The sequence below is a fragment of the Ursus maritimus genome, unplaced genomic scaffold (genome assembly GCF_017311325.1).
Source record: "Ursus maritimus isolate PB19 unplaced genomic scaffold, ASM1731132v1 scaffold_6, whole genome shotgun sequence".
Lineage (NCBI taxonomy): Eukaryota > Metazoa > Chordata > Mammalia > Carnivora > Ursidae > Ursus > Ursus maritimus.
The window spans coordinates 1,851,956-1,871,782 of NW_024426774.1; the positions used below are offsets into that span (position 1 = coordinate 1,851,956).

At 52.4% G+C, this 19,827-nt stretch overlaps 1 protein-coding gene across 1 annotated transcript; it reads right to left on the bottom strand.

Annotated features, from left to right (window-relative positions):
* Positions 1–6,605: 6,605 nt before the first annotated feature.
* KCNF1 (potassium voltage-gated channel modifier subfamily F member 1) lies at positions 6,606–8,450 on the bottom strand. The gene has a single exon (XM_008687925.2). It carries the CDS (start codon positions 8,448–8,450, stop codon positions 6,966–6,968), a length of 1,485 nt encoding a protein of 494 aa, XP_008686147.2. The 3' UTR covers positions 6,606–6,965.
* Positions 8,451–19,827: the final 11,377 nt, after the last annotated feature.

Below are 19,827 nucleotides of genomic sequence, written 5' to 3' on the forward strand. Positions count from 1 at the left end.
CCCACTAAGGACGGGGCGGGCTGCTAGTGGAGCCAACCACGTGGCCAGAGGTTGGAACATTGAGTCCCACCCCGGGGATAGGAGAGGGGCTTGGAGTTCAAGCACCAATGGCCAGTGAGTCCATCAATCGGCCTATGTAATGAAGCCTCCATCTAAACCCCCAAAGACGGGGTTCTGAGAGCGTTCACGCTGGTGAACACGACGAGGTTTGGGGAAAGGCACAGGCTTCTAGAGGGCATAGGAGCTCGGCAACCCTACCCTGCACCCCGCCCTAAGCCTCTCTACCACCTGGCTGTTCCTGAATTACATGCTTTTGAAATAAACCTGCGGTCTTACAAGTAAAGTGTTTCTCTGGGTTCTGGGAGCCTCTCTAGCAAATGAATCCAACCCAAGGACGGGGTTGTGGGAACCTCTGATTTATAGCCAGCGGGTCAGAGGCTGGTGACAGCCGGGACTTGTGACTGGCATCCTGAGTTCACGGAGGCCGCTGGAACCTCCCGTCGACCAGCCACTGGTATAGTCTTATAGGACCGAGCCCCAGCCTGTAGAATCTGAGGCCGGCTCCGGGCAGGTAGGGTCGGAATCGTGTCAAGGTGTAGATGCCCAGCTGGTGTTATAGAGAATTCTCAGGTTGGGGAGCCCCCTCCCCCACACTGGAAACTGACGATCCGTCCCCACCGCCGAGACACAAGACAGGCCCTTGTGGAATGTAAGGAAGAGAAGGTCAGGGGCCTGGGTGGCTCAGCCGTTAAGCGTCTGCCTTCGGCTCAGGTCATGATCCCGGGGTCCTGGGATTGAGCCCCGCATCGGGCTCCCTGCTCAGAGGGGAGCCTGCTTCTCCCTCTCCCTCTGCTGCTCCCCCTGCTTGTGTTCTTTGGCTCTCTGTCAAATAAATAAATAAAATCCTAAAAATAATAATAAAATAAAAAAATAAAAGGTGAAAACGTGTCAACAAAAGTTTGAAATTAACTGTCTGCCCAGTGTTTTTAGACGGTAAGCCCTGGGTCCTGCCCTAGTGCACCGACCACGCCATGTGTAGGTGGTGGGCAGATTGGGGCCACCTTTTGGTCAAATTTCTAAAACCTCAGGTTTGGGGCACCTGGGCGGCTCCGTCGGTTAAACGTCTGACTCTTGGTTTCGGCTCAGGTCACGATCTCGAGGTTGTGGGATTGAGCCCCACATCGGGCTCTGTGCTTGGTGCGGAGTCTGCTTCAGACTCTCTCTACTTCTCCTCTCACTCTCTGTCTCTCTCTCAAATAAACAAATAAAATCTTTAAAAATAAATAAATAAAACCTCAGTTTTTTTGATCCTTGGCCCAAACCCGTAGCCAGGAGTGGGTGGGGAGCGGACAGAGAGGTGGGTGTGCATGGAGGCAGGATTAGGGGGTCTGGCTCTGGTGACTTAAGGCAGCCATGTGACTCCCCTGCTGTCTATTTGCCCCGGTTTGGAGTGAGGTGGTTGACTCCATAATCTCTCCAGCACGGTTGCTGCCCCTCTCTGGGCCGCGGAGGGGGCAGCGTCAGCTGGGAGCAGGGAAGAGGGCTTTCAGCCTGGTCTGGAAGCAGGGGTAGAATTCTGATGGTGGAAAGCTGCATGGGCCGTAGGGACAACAGGAGTCCCCTGCTCAAAGGAGTGCAGAGGCACCAGTGTTTGGGATTTGAAAAGCCTGGGGAGATACTTCAGAGCCTGCCCTGAAGCGCCTTGAGTGCCACGCTAGTAGTCTGGGGCTGGGGAGGCACCCCAGGGAGGGAGAGGGAGGGCTCTGTTCCCACCTCCCATACCCACTCAGGTGCAAGAGGCAGACCTGTGCTCCTGGAGGCTCCAGTCCACCTGTGAGCTGGCTGGGCCTCCCCTGAGGCCTCCCCTCCAAGGCCAGGTCAGACCCACCCCTGCAAATCCAGCGAGGGGCTAGACAAGTCCAGGATGGCAGAGACGAGGCCCCTGGCTTCGAAGCCCCGTTCCTGACTGCTTAGCCAACACGTGCGCCCGCAGACACTGGCCTGTGTACTAGTATTGGCGCCTTCCCCGGGGCTGGACTGCCACCGAAGCAAACACGGTCGCGTTTCCCCAGCCAAGCCCTTGTCAACAGGCACCACGCTTGTGTCTGGGGAGAAGCCCTGTGGCCGCTGGCAGGTGCCCACGGAGGGCTGCTCTTGCCCTCCCAGCAAGCCCGAGTGAACGGCCGGCAGCGGTGGGGAGAGATGTCGCTTTGCAGGGTGGCAGGCACCCTGCCCGAGCTGGACTTCCACGTGGACCTCCCTTTAGCGGCATGACCACCCGCGCATCACCCTCAGCAGGAGCCTCCACACCTTCCTGGCCGGCTGTCGGGAGAGGGAAATAAAGTCATGGTGACGGCCGCCCTGGCTCCCAGGCTGGCTGGCTGACCGCGGCAGCGACAGAGACAGCGAAACGACGGAGCGCAGGTCCCTAATCTTTGTCCTTGTTTCTTTCCCTTTTGGAAACCACAGCATCCCTGGAGCCGCGTCTCAGGCCGCTGTGAGTTGAGAAAAGCCTTTCAGAGGGGCCTCGACCTCAAATTAGGGGTACGGCGTTCACTTACAAATCTGCTGCCGAATACATTCTTGTGAGCGCGGTGCATGGAGGAGGCCTCTCTGGAAACACCTGCCCCTTGTTTCCCAGGAGATGTCAGGAGGCAGGCGGGAGACATTTCATTCTCCTCCTGCAGGGCCGCGGGGAGGCCTGGGCCTGGCTGGGGCTCAGGTGGAGCAGGCAGGGGGCCTGGGGCAGGCAAGGGTCCCCTGCCTCCCAAGCGTTACCCACCCTGGCCCATCACCCGCAGAAACTCCCCCATCAGCAGGACCCCTCTAAATCCTGCGCTCCCAGTCCTGAAACCCCGGCCATTGCTAGAGTCTGACCTGCCTGGCAGGGTTTTTCAGGAAGTGTATGTGAAATAACTTCAGGTCTTGCCATTTTCACAGATCCCCCCCATTTTCTGGGTCCTTTGTTCCATTGTTTAAGGTGGTCCCTCCAGACCCCGGATGACAGGTCTTATGCTCCAGACACCTCCTACCATTGCCAACGTGGATCTTGAACCGTGCACAGCCTGAGCATCTGGTCCAAAGCTGCTTGCTCAAGGAAATGTGTTTTCCTTCTCAATCTTTCCTTAAAAAAACACCACCACCAGAACCAGTCCATCTGGAATGATGTCTTTCCAAGAGATCAGATGACAGCATCTTGCACCATTAGGAAGCTGGGGGGCAAACACTAGGTGGGGGTCTCCGGGGCCCTGAGTTCTGATGGAGACAGCGAGAGCATTGTGGCCTGGCTGTGGGTAAGGTTGGGCTGAAGGCCGTAGGCACAGCTCCTACCTCGGCCACCAAGGAATGGCACACGGCCACCAGCCTCTTGCTTCTGCTCTCTGGGCCTCAGGTGCCTTATCTGTAAAACTGAGGATAATTCACTGAATGATTTGTTTTTACACACACACACACACAGACACACACACACACACACACACACACACACACGGACTTGCACTCACAGTTCTGTTTTCAAAATGGCACGGTGCTCCCAACGTTGTGAGAACAAGGGGGCCCCTCAATCCGGCTGTGAATTGCAGGCCTTTAATGAATCCCCCCTCACTCGACCACACAGGCTTTGGTACCACATTTTCCCATCAGTTGATTGGAGGAGAGCTGGACTAGCCGATGCCTGTTTTCCTTTTAACTTGGATATTCTGCGATTCCATGAAACGTCTCTTTCTTTCTTTCTCTTTCAAAAACTAATGGGTCCCAAGAAGTTTGTCAGAATCACTGAAGTCAGAGAAAAGGATGTTGGGCTCTGGTCCCAGGAGAGGGGAGATTTGGTGACAGTATGGACGAGAGGTCAGGAAGGGAGGAAGAGCTTGGCTTGCAAAGCAGGAGCCCCGGCTTGCAGAGAACCCAATGTAGGAAGCCAAGACTCGGGGACTCTCAGAAGGAAAGAAAGGAGGGCAGCTCTGAGCCCCCGGGGACACTGAGAGGGACACAGTCCCACCCCGATGGAAGTGGGCCCCATGCTCCTGGGTCTTAGCTCATGATGTTCCTGGGGTTTGCACAGCTCTTTCTTGCTTCCAGGAGAGCTCCTACTCATTCTTCAAGGCCTAACAGATCTCATTTCCCACACCCCGGCTGGCGCACCATTGCTGTAAAGGGCCAGATAAGAAATATTTTGGGCTCTGAGGGCCATGTGCTCTCCTTCACAACGACTCATCTCCGCCCTTGCCGCTGAGACAGCCGGAGACAACCTGAGAAATGGGCGTGGCTCTGTCCCACTAAGACTTTATTTGAATTTCAGATACTTTTCATGTGTCACAAAATGTTATTCTTTCTCTGATTTTTTTTTTAACCATTTAAAAACATAAAAAGCATTCTCAGCTCACAGATTGTACAAATGGCAGCCTACATTTGGGCCCCAGGCCATAGTGTGCCAGCTCCTTTTGTGGCCTTTTGATTCTCCCAGTGTGGCTTCAGGACCAGCCCCGGGGTTGCTAGAAGGTAGTGGCTGGACCGGGGAGCTTGCTGGGAATGCACGATCTCGGGGGCCCAGGCGGATCTGCTGACTCAAAGTCTGCATTTTAGTAAGAGCTCCTGATGACTCGTGTGCACTTTAAAGTTTTTTAAAATTCTGATGCCTGGGTGTCACCCTAGGATTCTAACGTAACGGGTGTGGGTGCCAGCTGCCCACCAGGATTTTGTATAGCTCCCAGGCGGTTCTAATGTACCCTGGAAAGATTCCCCAGGGAGAGACGGTTGCCCCTCCGCCTGGCTCCCACAGCCGCCTGGCCACCCCTGCACAACCAGCCTGCCCCGCTCTGAGCTCCTCTGACACCAGGACACCATCTAATCCTAATTCACGAAGGTTCTCAGACAAGTCACTTATCCTCTCTGGACAGTCTCCTACTTCCAGTAGACGAGCTGGACTCCGAGATGCTTTTGCGGCTATAAAGACACTCTCTGCTAACCCCCAGGTGAACCAAAGGGGAGGCTCCTCCTGATCCCGGGTCCTCCTGGCCTCTCCCCAACCAGGGACTTTTCCCCCCACTTAGGCTTCGGAGCCCCCACTGAGCCAAGGCCCGCACAGACCAGGCAATAATCCCCTCCTCTCCGCCCCTCTACCTCCACTGAGTCCCACAGCCCCAGCCCCACCTCCTTCCTCTACCTCCCTTGGTCACCTGACCCAGTATTTCCCTGGTAAAACTTGGGGGAGGGGCACACAATATTGGCTCAGGGCCTTGCTCCCCACAGGGATGGCCCTGACTCGAGGCCTCCCCTCCAAGTCCCCTTACCATGGGACAGGCTCCCACCCCGTGGAGTCCTCAACACAACATGCCCTAGGCTTCGAAATCCTGGAAGGAGCCCAGAGAAATCATCCCTCTGTATCCATGTGGGAAAAGCAGGGCCCAGAGAAGAGGAAAGACTGGGGGGATCACCCACCCTACTCCCCCACCATGGCTCCTCCCTGGGCATCAATGGCCTCAGCTGGGGAAGAACGAACAGAGTTCTGGGGCTCCTGGAAGAGAGATAGCCAGGGAGAAGGGCCTGCCGGGACTGACTCTGTGCCAAGGAGACTGCCTTTGACTATGAACAGGGCCCTGTCCCCTCCCCTTGCTGCTGTGTGAGCCCAGCCCAGACCTTGGAAGCCAGCGTGGACGGCTGTGGGCCTCGCCTCCCTCTCAGACACAGTCATAGAAATGGCGGCCGTTCACCGAGCAACTGCTACGTGCCAGGCACTGTGTGAAGCACCATGGTTCTCGGAGATAATTCTAATAACCCCCCTTAATGAATGATCACAATGAGGATCAGAGAAGTTAATCAACAGGCCTGAGACCACACAGCGACGAAGGGAGTGGTGGGGGAGAGAAAAGTGCCAGAGAAAAGTATTTGAACTGGAGGACATCTCAGAGATGTCTTCCTCATTTCCTGGGCTGCAAACCCAAGTCTGTCTGCCTCTGTTCCTCTGGCGTTCTCAGCCCAGGCTGGAAGTGGGCCCCCCGGGCACACTCAGGTTTGTCCGTTCAGCTGATACGGCAGAGGTCCTGGTTCTAGAAGAAAGGATGGGCTGGAGGACAGGCACACCCACCCCAAGAAAGCTCAGCTCTTCTCCTGGTCTACAGACCCTCCATCCCCTGTAGGCCCAAGCACACGCCTCTGTCCCAAGGCCACCTCAAAGCAAAGAGAATGTGTGGGCTTTGGGATCTTCACACCTGGGACTGAATCCCTGCTCTGTGTGGTCCCGGGCCTCGGTTTCTTCATCTGTCAAATGGGGATGCCTATCTAGCAGGGTTGCTGGAAGGAATGGAAAGAAGTTGTGAAATGGGCCTCCCACAGGTGATAAGTAAGTGGTAACCACTCCACTTAGTGTTTCTAGCTCAGTGAACTCTTCGCCTTCTGGGAGCAAGCTTTTCCTCAGAAGGAAACAGAAGGAAGGAGTCGCCGGCACAGAGCCTCCTGGAATGTGGCAAGGCTCCTTGGCGCCGAAGCCTGTGTATGAACCCTTCTTTAATTAGCTCTCAACTAAAAATAGCCCCCCCCCCCCGGGCTGCACACCTACTTCCCGGCCCAGCACAGGGTGCGCCCGAGCCACGTCTGAGGGACGGGGTGGCGGGGGACAGCCAGCCTGTGACAGAAGCTACAACACAGGTGGGTGCGCAGAGCAGGAGGCTTTATTGAAGGAGATACAGAACCGGGCGAGGGCTCCCGCCATCAGCCAGACCATGGCCTCCGTCACCCCACACTGCCCGTGACTCCTGGACACCCCTCTTTCCCCACTGGCTCCTGACAGTTGGCAACATCAAGGGGGTCTTACCCAGCCTCACCAGGGGTGCCCGAGGGGGCCTTCAGAGTTCTGTTCAGGAGACGGTCGAGGGGACAAAGGACAGCCCCTCCCAGGAAGTCACTGCCGGGCCCGCCACTCCCGTCCATCCGTCCGCTGGCCGAGTCCACCGGTGCCCGGAAGACCGTCATCACTTGCAACTCTGGAGCCGGGTCCTGTGGTGCTTCTCCTCGGTCAGGAGAGGGATGAAGGTGTCGCTGTGGGAGATCTTCAGCCGGCTGCTCCAGCTCGGCCCCTCCTCCCCAACGGGCTCTGGCGGGAGGCTGTCCAGGTCACTGCGGGAGCACCCCACTTTGCCGTCGCCCGCGCTGCCGGAGTTGAGCTCCATGAGCTCTAGCTCGTGCTTGGCGGCCGTCTCCAGGACCCGCTGCTTGTTGTAGTACCTGACGAAGTTGTTGATGATTGGGTGGATGGGCAGGGCAATGGCGATGACCCCGCACAGGAAGCTGATGGCCGCGTTGAGCTTGCCCAGGGTGGTCTTGGGGTAGATGTCCCCGTAGCCAACGGTGGTCATGGTGATGATGGCCCACCAGAAGGACTGGGGGATGCTCTTAAACAGGGTCTCGGGGTGGCTCTGCTCCATGGTGTAGCCCAGGGCCGAGAAGACAAAGATGCCCACGGCCAGATACATGAGCAGCAGCCCCAGTTCCTTGAAGCTGCGCTTGAGGGCGTAGGTGAGGGTCTGCAGGCCCGAGGAGTGGCGGGCCAGCTTGAAGATGCGCGCGATGCGCATGATCCGCAGGGCCTGCACGGCCTGCTGCACGTTGGTCAGCTCCATCATGCGCGCGCCCAGGTGCGTGAGCGTGAGGCTCACGTAGAAGGGCAGGATGGCCAGCACGTCCACGATGTTCATGAAGGACAGGGCGAAGTGCAGCTTGTTGGGCGACGAGAAGAGGCGCAGCAGGTACTCCAGCGTGAACCAGCCGATGCACGCCGTCTCCACGTTCTCCAGCGTCGGGTGCTCCACGCGGTTGCCGTCAGCGTCCAGCACCTGCAGCTCGGGGATGGTGCCCATGCACATGACCACCGACGAGATGAGGATGAGCAGGAAGGACAGCACGGCCACCACCCGCGCCGGGCACGACGACTCGGGCTTCTCCAGGAACTTCCAGACACACTTCTGGCAGCGCCGCCAGCGGCCCTCGGCCGAGTCCACGCCCAGGTCATCCAGGATGAGTTGCACGCGGCGCGCGATCTCCTCCAGCTCCTCGCGCTTCTCGCTCAGGTGGCTCTTGCAGCAGTCGTCCAGAAACTTGAGGTCCACCTTCCAGAAGTCCATCTCGTTCTTGAAGCAGATGGGGCAGATGCCCTTCTTCATGTGGACCTCCCCGAAATAGTACACCTCGATGACACACTTGAAGGCGTCCGGGTCCCTGTCGAAGTAGAATTCGCGCTTCCCGGGGTCGTAGTCGTCGCACAGGGAGAAGATGGTGTCGTAGCCCCCCGCCAAGCAGCCCATGAGCTCGGCCAGCCGGGTCTCCGGGTACTGGCTCAGGAGGTCCCCGTACAGCACCTGCCGCACGCCCCCCACGTTGACGACGATCTCGATGTCGTCGCCGGCCCGGGAGTCCTGGCTGCCCGGCTCCGGGAGGCTGCGCTCCCCGGCCGCGTCCATCCTCCCTGCGAGCGCCCGCTCAGCCTCCGCTCTGCGCCCCGCCGCCTGCCGCCGCCGCCGCCGCCGCCGCCGCCGCCGCCGCCGCCGCCGTGGGTCCGGCGGGTCCCAGCCCGCGCCGCCCCCGGGGAAGCCCGCCGGCGCCCGCCTGCCTGGAGGGGCGCTCACAGCGGGCGGCAGGCGGCAGGGGCGCGCCGCGGGGGAGGCATGCACCCGGCGGCGGGGCTCAGGCCGGGCATGCGGGCGCCGGGGCGCGCCGGCGGGGGGCTCTCGCGGCCGCCGGCCTCGTCCTGGGCACTCACCCTGCTCCCAGGCGGCGCGACCCGCCGCTTCGGCTCGGCCTCCTGCGCGACCGGGGTCCCCTCGTGGGCGGCGGTCCTCCGCCCCGGGGCGCGCGGGCAGCTGCGGGCAGGTCCCGGAGCCGCGCGGCTCCCCGCGGGCGCCTCCCGCGCCGGACGAGTCGCGGAGCTGCCGGACCCGCGCAGTCCGCCGAGGTGTGCGGAGAGCGAACTTGGGCTTGCTTTGCCCAAGCCGTGTCTAAACACAATAGGAATTCCAGCCTGACGTCAAGAGCTTTTCAAACTGTACCCTCTTCTGGTGAAATTCTGCAAGGCACGCGCGGCAGCTGCGGGGAACGGGTTAACCCTTGGGCGGACCGGCCCAGCCGCCGCCGCCGCCGCCGCCGCCACCAGCGCGCGACCGCCCGCCCCTCCCGGGCGCGGAGGGTCACCGGGGGGCCAGGAGCTGAGGCCTTAAAGCGGCTGGCGGCTCAGGCTGGAAAGTTTCTCTCCCCGCTGTGTAGAGAAGACCGATGGCTACAGGACGCGGCTGCCTGTTGCTCAGCACGAATGCATGCCCAAGAAAGCCCCTTCCGAGCGAGGCTGCTCCTGCCTGCGTCCCTGGTCCCTCCTTATCTCAGACTCCCACCCATCCTGCCTGATCCTTGAAGGTTCCCTACCCCCCCCCCCACGCGGCTCGGCTGTGGGGGGCACCTTTTCCCCTTCACAGTGTACAGGGTACAGTGTAGGACATCCAGTCCAGCCGCTGGAGGAGGGAAGGGACTTGCCCAAGGTCACACAGTGCAATGGAAGTAGAGCCCAGCTGGGCCAGCACTTCATCCAGAGAGCTTCCTGCAGTCCTAGCCGATGGATCCACGCAGGGTTAGCAGGTTGAAATCCTGCCTTGAAGTCCTTGCTGCCCACCACTTCCTATTTCTCGGAGCCCACCACCACCACTAGCTTCCAGATCCCTTACGTCCCCAGGCTCCTGCCTCCCCATTCCCCATGCTGTCGCCAAGGCCGCCCTGCTCTTCCCACAGCCTCCCCTCTCTTCCTGGCTTGTGGCCACAGCTGTCTTTCCGTGGCTCACATGCCTGAACCATTGCAACAGCTTGCAGCACGATCCACACTGTGAATTACTAAGCATCACCTGGGACCCAGAAACTGTGTTAAAATATATATATTCTAGGGGCGCCTGAGTGGCTCAGATGGTTAAGCACCTGCCTTAGGCTCAGGTCACAATCTCCAGGTCCTGGGATCCAGCAGCAGGTGGGACTCCCAGCTCAGTGGGGAATCTTTCGCTCCCTCTGCCTCTCCCCCTGCTTGTGCGCTGTCTCTCAAATGAAAAAAAAAAAAAAGAAAAAGAAAAAGAAAATCTAAAAAAGAAGAAAATCTAGGAGTGCCTGGGTGGCTCAGTCAGTTAATTGTCTACCTTCAGCTCAGGTCATGATCCCAGGGGCCTGGGTTGGAGCCCCACATCTTGGGCTCCCTGCTCAGTGGGGAGCCTGCTTCTCCCTCTCCCTCTGTCTGCCGCTCCCCCTGCTTGTGCTCTGTCTCTCTCTGTCAAATAAATAAATAAAATCTTAAAAAAATAAATATTCTAGAGGGAGAGGGGACTGGGCGAGCACAGAAGATTTTTAGGGCAGTGAAACTAGTCTGATGATATATCGTAACAGCAGGTACATATCATTATACATTTGTCAAGCCCACAGAATGTACCATAGCAAGAGTGAACACCAATGTAAACTATGGACTTCGGGTGATAATGCTGTGTCCCTGTGGTTCATCGGTTGTGACAAATGTGCCACTCGGGTGCGGGATATTGCTAGTGGCGGAAGCTGAGCGTGTGCAGAGCAGGGGGTATGCGGGAACTCTCTGTACTTTCTGCTCGATTTTGCTGTGACCCTAAAACTGCTCTGAAAAAATAAAGTCTATTAAAAATATATTCTGTAGACTCATGAGCAGGGAAATGTAAATCAAAACCACAATGAGGTCTCACCTCACACCTGTCAGAACTGCTAAAATCAAAACCAGGAGAAACAACAGGTGTTGGCGAGGATGTGGAGAAAGGGGAACCCTCGTGCACTGTTGGTGGGACGGCAAACTGGTGCAGCCCCTGTGGAAATGGTCCGGGGGGTCCTCAATAAATTAAAAATAGAACTACCATCTGTGGGGTGCCTGAGCGGCTCAGTCGTTAAGTGTCTGCCTTCGGCTCACGGCATGATCCCAGTGTTATGGGTTCGAGCCCCACATCAGGCTTCTCCGCTAGAAGCCTATTTCTTCCTCTCCCACTCCCCCTGCTTGTGTTCCCTGTCTCTCTGGCTGTCTCTATCTCTGTCAAATAAATAAATAAAATCTTAAAAAAAAAAAAAAGAACTATCATCTGAGCCAGTAATTCTACTATTAGGTATGTACCCAAAGAATACAAAAACACAAATTTGAAAAGATGCCTGTACCCCTATATCGAGAGTAGCATTATCTACAACAGCCAAATTATGGTAGCAGCCCAAGTATCCATGGACTGATGAATGGATAAAGAAGATGTGGTGTATCTATACCATGGACTATTACTCAGCCATAAAAAAGAATGAACTCTTGCCATTTGCAACGACGTGAATGGAGTTAGTATAATGTTAAGTAAGTCAGTCAGAGAAAGACAAATACCACATGATTTCACTCGTATGTGGAATTTAAGAAACAAAACAAATGAACAAAGAGGAAGAAAAGAGACAAACAGAAAACCAGACTCTCAACTATAGAGAACACACTGGTGGTGACCAGAGGGGAGGCGGGTGGGGGGATGGGTGAAGTAGGTGTTGGGGATTAGGATAAATGAGCACCGAGTAGTATACAGAATTGTTGAGTCACTATATTGTACACCTGAAACTAATATAACACTCTATGTTAACTATACTGGAATTAAAATTTACACACACACACACACACACACACACACACACATTCTGTAGGCTGGATTTTTTAACCTTAAGTTTCTATGCACTAATGGATGATGAAATCAATTTGCTGGGTCACTCATTTTCTTTAATGAGTTAGTATAAAAACGAAGATATTAGACTACATCACACAAAATAAGTATTGTTTGGTGAAAGTTTTTTTACAGATTTATTTCCTTTCCATTTAAAATCAGCCTGCAATCTGTTACTATAGAGTAAGAAGTTGAGATTCAGAAAGGTTGAGTAATAATAATATTTATTTTAAGTGCACCATGAGCCAAGTGCTTTCTGAGCGCTTTGCGCTTTGCTCATTTAATTCCCGTATGTAACTCTCTGAGGAAATAAGATGTCAGGTAACCCGCCAAGATCACTCAGCCGGCAGGTGACAAAATTGGGGGTCTGACCCCCCCGTAGACTCCTGTCACAGCCCCTACGCTTCACCTCGCATCTTCTGGTCATACAACTGGTAACCATGGAACTGAGCTTTGAACTGAGGCCTGCCTGGTGCTAAGGCCAAATCTCTGTTGCACGTAGTACAGCACGCTCCCTCCTACACACACCCCATATTCGTGTTCCAATCCCTACGCATCTGACCGCCCTTCTCAGTTGCTCCCTAGTTAACCTGCAGTGTTACGTTCAAATTACATCTTAGTGTGAGCTTAACAGGCTTTAAAACACCCAGCACAGACATACACACTCCACCCTGGGTGTGGGAGCTGGGTTCTGGGTTCATACTCTAGTAGAGAATATGTTTTTTGTAACTAATAATTAGTTTGCAGTCATCAGTGTAGCTGAGAGGTATATGCAAGGAGTGGTGGTTCCTGAATTTCCCTACAGGGGGCGCCTGCTGGGTGCCTCCCCGGCCTCCTTCCCCGGAAATCCTGGGAAGAGATTGGAAGAGGAAGAGGCTGCATTTGCTTAGGGCCTTTGTTTGGCTTAGGTGTGCAGGTGGGGTGTGTGATGGTGATCCCTCAGGCAGGTAGAGTCCCCCCCTTCCCCCCGGCCACCTCTAGGTATGGTCTCTAGGTCCAAGATGCTGCCGGAGCGTAGGTGTTCCCAGATAACTGGCTAGCCCAGCAGGGCTGCAGACTCTGGTCTCTGGAAGAGCCTGTGCTGGATTTGAGCCTGGAGGTCTGAGGACCTCCCCTGGTATGCCTGCCTCACCTGGGAGGAGGCGGCCTGTGCAGAGGAAGACATGTCTTTTGGAGGTGGGTTGATGCACATGGATGACCGCACAGAGCCTCGTAGGTTCTGTGAGGAATCTGGTTAAAAGTCCGTTTTACGGAGCTCGGGTCACCAACTCAATAGCTGATCGGTTGTACAATGAATTTAATATTAACCAGCATTTTTATCGAGATAGTATAGAAAACATCAGAGTACATCAACATGCTAAAAAATAGGAGTAGCGGCCACAACATACAGCAGAGAAAATGTCCCCAAGCAGCCCATGGCAGAGCAGGTCCCCACTGGCCACAGGTGCATGAGAGAGAGACAAACCACAGGTCAAGGCCAGGAAGGTATTTGAAGTTGGAGGGTTGGTAACAAAACAAGGGCAGGGAGGAAGACCCCTTCTGGAGGAGCTGAGGCCAGCCAGAAGCCAGAACTTGGAGGAGGGGAGAGGTGAGGCAGGCACCCGAACCCTGCCTGTGTGGGGAGCAGCCCCAGCATCTTAGAGAGGGGAGCAGAAGGGTGCATGCATTCACCCCTGCAAACCTGCAAGCCCCACGCGCCTGCCTCTTAACCTCCTTCCCAAAGCCTTGCAAGCTTCAGAGGCTTGGCTGCCCAAGGGCCGAGCACAGAATGCCCTCCCTCCTCACCCCACCAAGCCTCACGCACCGCCCCCCCACCACCAGGGCCCTGTCCACCCACCTGGCCTGAGACACACTTGCAAGTGAGGTTTATGCATTCCTCCCTACTGGGTGCTCTCCCCAGGCCTGTACCACCTCCTCTACCAGGGGCTGAATTGTGCCCCCCACCCCCCAAATTCATATGTTGAAACCTTAACCTCCTATGTGACTATATTTGGAGATGGGGCCTTTTAGGACAGAATTAAGGCCAAAAAAGTGAGGCCCTAATCTAATTGGATTACTGTCCTTTTAAGAAAAGACATCAGAGATCTCCCTCCCTCTTCACACACAGAGGAAAACTATGTGAAAATACAGCAAGAAGGTGGCCATCTACAAGCCAGGAAGGGAGTCCTCACCAGAAACAGGAACAGGACCTTGATCTTGGACTTCCAGCTACCAGAAGGGTTTTGTTACAGCAGTGCATGCTCCCTCACACCTGCCACGTCTTCCCTAGACCTCCCACATCTCCACAGCTCCAGACACGGGCGCTTCCTCATTCGACCCCTAGACCCTGTTTGGATTTTGTGGAGGGTTAGACTGCACTGTCATAGGTTAAGAAAAAAATCCATTGGCTGTCTTCTCACTGAGGGTCACTGATGTGTAGAAACTTGAGCAGGTTGCTAGATCCATCAAGAATTTGCTGAAGGATCAAACCAGGAGAAAAAGTCTGGACTTTTTGGCTAAAAATAGAAAGTGTCATGCTGTGGTATATTCAGTCCTGCATATGACTTCTATTAGAATTGTACATTTCGTGATATCAAGGGAGGGGGTGGGGAACACAAAACCTTCCATTAGGCACAAGAAGCAGCAGCAATTTTGACTCATGTAGGCTTTTCATTTAAATAGGGACAGGAAAAAAAAAAAAAAACCCCACAGTCTATTTAGGCATTCTGGGGAGTGATTGTTTGAGCTATAGTTTTCTTTATTAAATATGTATTTTTTTAATTTGTTGAACAATAACATTTTGGGCTACAGAATGCTCGATTTCCATGGCGCTAATTAAAACCAGCACATGTGTATCTAAGTGATTTGTCTAGACAACGAATGATGCAAGCTGCAATCTACTCCCTTTTTATGGAATAATCAGTTCTGTTCAGTTGAAATTTCTTTGTGTTTTGCTGAATTTAATAATACCTTTCATTAGGATGCACTTCTGTACTCCATTGGAAATTTACATTTCATTAGTGGCTGTGCACCTATCTGCGCGGTGAGCTGCCCCTAGGGCCCCAAAGAATTGATTGACCGGAAACCCACTGACTCTTGTCTGAATAAACTGTCCCTGGGAGCCCAGTGCAGGAGGCCGGCTGGGTGGGAGGGGTGTCACATCGAGAACAGGGGTAGAGGAGAGAATGATGTAAAACTGAATCGTCAGGAAATGTCAGTTTTGTCCCAGACCCTGAGCTGCTTTTTTCTTTTCTATGTCTCAGTTTTTTCATCTGCAAAATGGAACCAGTGAGCCTTCCTTCCTGAGTGCAAGATTTTATAAGGAACAAGTAAAATAATGGGTGTGAACGGGCTTTATGAGCTGTAAGATGCTGAACACGTAAAGGCGAAGGGGGGAAGAAGGTAGGAACTTGGACTTCTTGGATGTCAGTTCCGCTGTGGGTATGTGCCTCTGCACCCACACACCTCCGCCTCCCTGGCTCCATTCACTGTGACTCATCTAGCTCAGGTCGTGAGTGGGAGGACTGTGCACATGACAGGGCCACCACACGTCCCAGATATGTACAAAGATGTCAGAGATGCTGGACAAGGACAGCTGCCCTAGAGGCTGGCAGGTAGTACCCCGGCTGGGCCTGAGATCAAGTTGCTTTGACTTTCTTAAAAGAAAAGCACATTTAGAAAATAGACAATGGGAATACTCTCATGCTTCAGGCCCCACCAGTTCAGAGGAGAGCAGTCCCTAGGAGAGGGGTGGATGCTGTTTGCTTTTGAACTTGCTTTTAAAGCACACTGGGAGTATAAAAGAAAACTCTTTTTTAAAAAAAGATTTATTTATTTGAGAGAGGGCACATGTGTGGGAGGAAGGAGAGAGGAGAAGGACAGAGAGAGAATCCCAAGCAGACTCCCGGCTGAGTGCAAAGCCCAGTGTGTGTGTGTGTGTGTGTGTGTGTGTGTGTGTGTGTGGCGGGGGGGGTGGAGCTCAAGCCTGCAACCCAAGAGATCAAGACCTGAGCTGAAATCACAAGTCAGATGCTTAACCATCTGAGCCACCCAGGCTCCCTGAAAACTCTTTTAAAAACAAGTCTTTCAGCATTTTCCTTTTCTTTAGTTGCAAAATTAACATATACTCATTGTAAAAATTTGAAAAATGGGAAAACTCCATATTTGCATTCCCTAACTTCCTATTCCCCAGAGGTCATTGTTTACATAGCATATTAGTTTTCTGTTCCTGTGTAATGAATTACCACAAACTCAGCGGTTTAAAATGACAAACAATTATTACCTTATAGTTTCCACAAGTCTTGCTGAGGCTTAGCTGGGTCCTCTGCTCAAGGTTTCACAAGGCTGCAAAGTGTTGGCCAGCACTGGGGTCTCGTCTATTCCCTGCTTATGTGGCAAAATTTCCTTGCAACTGTAGGACATGTGGAGGCTTAATCTTCTTTGAGGCCAGCAGCAAAACCTCTTTGATCTCAGAGAAGACTTGACTCCTCTTTTAAGAGGCTTACCTAATTAGTCCAGGCCCACCCAGAAGAATCTCCCTTTAATTCAAACATACACTATTACATTACTATTTATATTAGCACACCCCCCCAAAGAAATACATAGGTATAAATCTGACAAAATTTAAACAAGTTCTGTATGATGAAAACTACAAAACTGTCGAACTTAATATATGGAAAGTTATCCCATGTTCATGGATAGGAAGATTCATTTTGTCAGGATGTGAGTTCTTCCCAATTTGATCTATAAATACGATGCAATCCCAATCAAAATCCCAGCAAGTTATTTTGTAGATATTGACAAACTCATTCTAAAGTTTATATGGAGAGGCAAAAGGTTCACAATAGCCAACTCAATATTGAAGGAGAAAAACAAGTCAGAGGACTGACACCACCTGACTTTAAGACTTACTATTAAGCTACGATAATCAAGACAGTGTGGCAGTAGGCAAAAAAATCAACAAATACATCATTGGAATACAGTAGAGGACCCAGCAATAGACCCACATCAACATAGTCATCTGTTCTTTAACCAAAGAGCAAAGGCGATACAAAACAAAAATTAGTCTTTTCAACAAATAGTCCTGGAACAACTGGACATCCACATGTGAAAAAATAAATCTAGACTCAAACTTCTCACCCTTCACAAAAATTAACTCAAAAAGGACCACAGACCTAACTCCTGGAAGATAATGTAGTAGAAAACCCGGATGGCCTTGGGTATAGCCTTTAAAGATATAGCCTTTTAAGATATAACACCAAAGGCACAATCCATGAAAGAAATAACCAATGAACTGGATTTAACTAAACCTAAAAACTTCTGCTCTGAAAAAGACAACGTCAAAAGAATTAGAAGATGAGCCACAGACTTAGAGAAATATATTTGCAAAAAACACTTCTGATAAAGCACTGTTATCCAAAATATACCAAGAACTCTTTAAAACTCAACCATAAGAAAACAAATAACCTGATTTAAAAATGAGGTACATGAGAATTCTATACTTTTCACTCAATTTTGCTACAAACCTACAACTGCCTTAAAAAATTAAGTTTATTAAATTTTTTAAGTAAATAATGACTTTAAAACAAATCTATGTGGGTATATACGTCCAAATCCAGTGTCTTCACTGAAGATTAGCTGCCATATAGGAAACCCCATCCCCACCTCAACACAGGGGAAAGGGAAATTGAGACATGGAGACAGCCAGTGCCTCCTGATACCCCACGGAATTCAGCAAAGGGCCCGCCACACATGTGGGCTCAGCCCCTGATGTTAACACACCTTCAGAGCCCCTCAGGGCCCCACCCTAGGAAGCGTTTGACAGATGCTTGTCTCTTGGTGTCCCCAGCTCCGCATCTGCTCCTGGCCAGACAATGGGAAGGGAGGGGGCGTCATGGGTCAGAGGAGGAGAGAAAGGGCATGGTGTGGAAAGAGGAAAGTGGTGCAGCCTGAACCAGGAGCAGAGTGGGAGGTGGAACGGATAGAGGGAGGGAAGGTAGATGGGAATAAATAGAGAAAATTCAGGAATGTCTTCTCATGTTTTGAAGAAAATGTCATGTCAGGCAGGACTTGATAATTACTGTCATTTGTGGGATGTTTCAGTGCAAGGGAACCAAATAATTATGATGTCATGAGCTCAGTGCCTTTCCTCCAAGTCGGCATCCAGTCATCAATGTATATGGTGTCAGTGTCCTCGGGGGCCTCCGGTGCATTAGTCATACCATGGGCTGCACAAGCAGAGCCCTGCGAGGGGCGGAAGTTTCTTCCTCGTATAATTATAACAATCGAATAGGACTTCCCAGGTACAGCCAGACCCTGGGAGGTGCCAAATTTCCAGAAAACTCGGAGTCCTAGAACCTCAGAACTGGAAGGAAACAGATCGTTTAGGTCAACTTTTTATCTACTGTATCCCTCCTAGCAGGCACTCAGTCTCAACTTGGATGCCTCTAGAGTTGGGGGGCTCATTCTATGAAGGGAACAGGGAGCGGTACCACATGAAAACTCTTGAGAAGAGGCCTTGGTCTACTTCCTGATGGTGAACTCATTCCACACCCTAAGGCCATGAAGGCAATATCTTTCTAGACAGGTTGGATTTCTAGTCGAAAACTAAGCTTTGAGTCCCCCCTCTGCCATAGACTTGCTGTGTGACCTCGGACAAGTCACTTTGCGTCCTTGAGTCTCAGTCACCTCTTCTACAACATAGAAATAATACTCAGTAGACCCACATCAGATGGTTATTTTGAACAATAAAGGAAGCACATTGTGAACTGTGATGCGAAAAGTTGCTATCGTTGCGACTATTTTTTATAATATTGGCGTTGAAATGAGACCTAAGCAATCAGACTTAAACTTCTTTGCTTTCCAGGGTAAGTCCTTGTCTGTAAAAACATGCTAACCGTCAGATGGAAAAGGAAGCAGAAAGAGGTTGGGTATTGGGAAGATGCTCACACCCATATTTTGTTCCGGTGCCGTTGTGAGTGCACTAACACAACATTGCTCACCGGGTTCACCTCTCCGGCTTTCCTTCCACCGCCCCACAGTGTGTAGTAGCCATGAAGTCTGGATAGGATGACTCCCACCCCAGCTTCAAAGGGATCCCCATCAGTCTGAGCCACTAACATCATTCCCTTGGCGTGTGTCTCTCCCTTGCCCCCATTAATGTTCTAGGGCAAGGTGAGCAGCCTGGCCTCAAATCTCTCACAGTATTTGCCTGGCCATGGGGATGAGAAGTTGACAGGATCTAAGTTGCTCTGATCAAGTAGAGCAAAAGATGTTTGGATGGATGAGGCAAGAGGAGTTCCCTCTCCTTCTGGATCTGAATGTGCAAGCATAGTTTTTCTGAAAGCTGGTGGCATTCATCTTGCAACCTTGAGAACAGCCAGCCTTCAGAAGAAGTGGACACAGTCCAAGATGGAACGGAGAGACAGTCCCAAATGATCCTTGTAGCGTTAAAACACTAGATCAAACTGATCCTGAACTCGTCTTGATTTTTCAGTCGAGGGAGTCAATAGGCTCTTTCATTGCTTAACCCACTTGAGGTTGCAAATTTCAGCATCACCATTACCAAATTTTGTACAATGAAATGTAATCATTACGTGAGACTTAGGATCTGCACTTGGTTGAAAGGAAGCTCGCAAGTAGATAGGATTTGGGGTTGCTATGTTGGCATTCTTGGTTGGCACATGCAAAACAGGTGTTTAACAGCGATCTGTGGTTCCTTGGGATACAGACCGTGTTTTACCAAGGCCGTAGCACTGGGGTGAGTTTAGAAGGGAATTGTTAGACATTGAGGCGGCCAGTTGCTTCTTGCAGCCTCCCATGGTGTCCTTCAAGAAGACAAGCCTAGGGCTGAGGGGGACCCATCTGAAAGCAGAAAGCAAGAGAGAAAACGTAACTTTGCTAAGGGAGGACTTCTCTGCTCTTTTAGCCAAACTAGACCGCTATCCTAAAGAGCCAAAGGGCCAGGAATCTGGAGCTTTTCAGAGCTGGAGAAATCAGATTCTCTTAAAAATTCTTCTTAACTGGGAGCAGAAACAGGGGACAAGAAGCATAGCAGAAGAGAGAATCCATCTGGGTCCCGTGCTTCTTTTTCTTGGACGCATTGGACAGGGCTGGGGACAAAGGAAATGTCACAGAC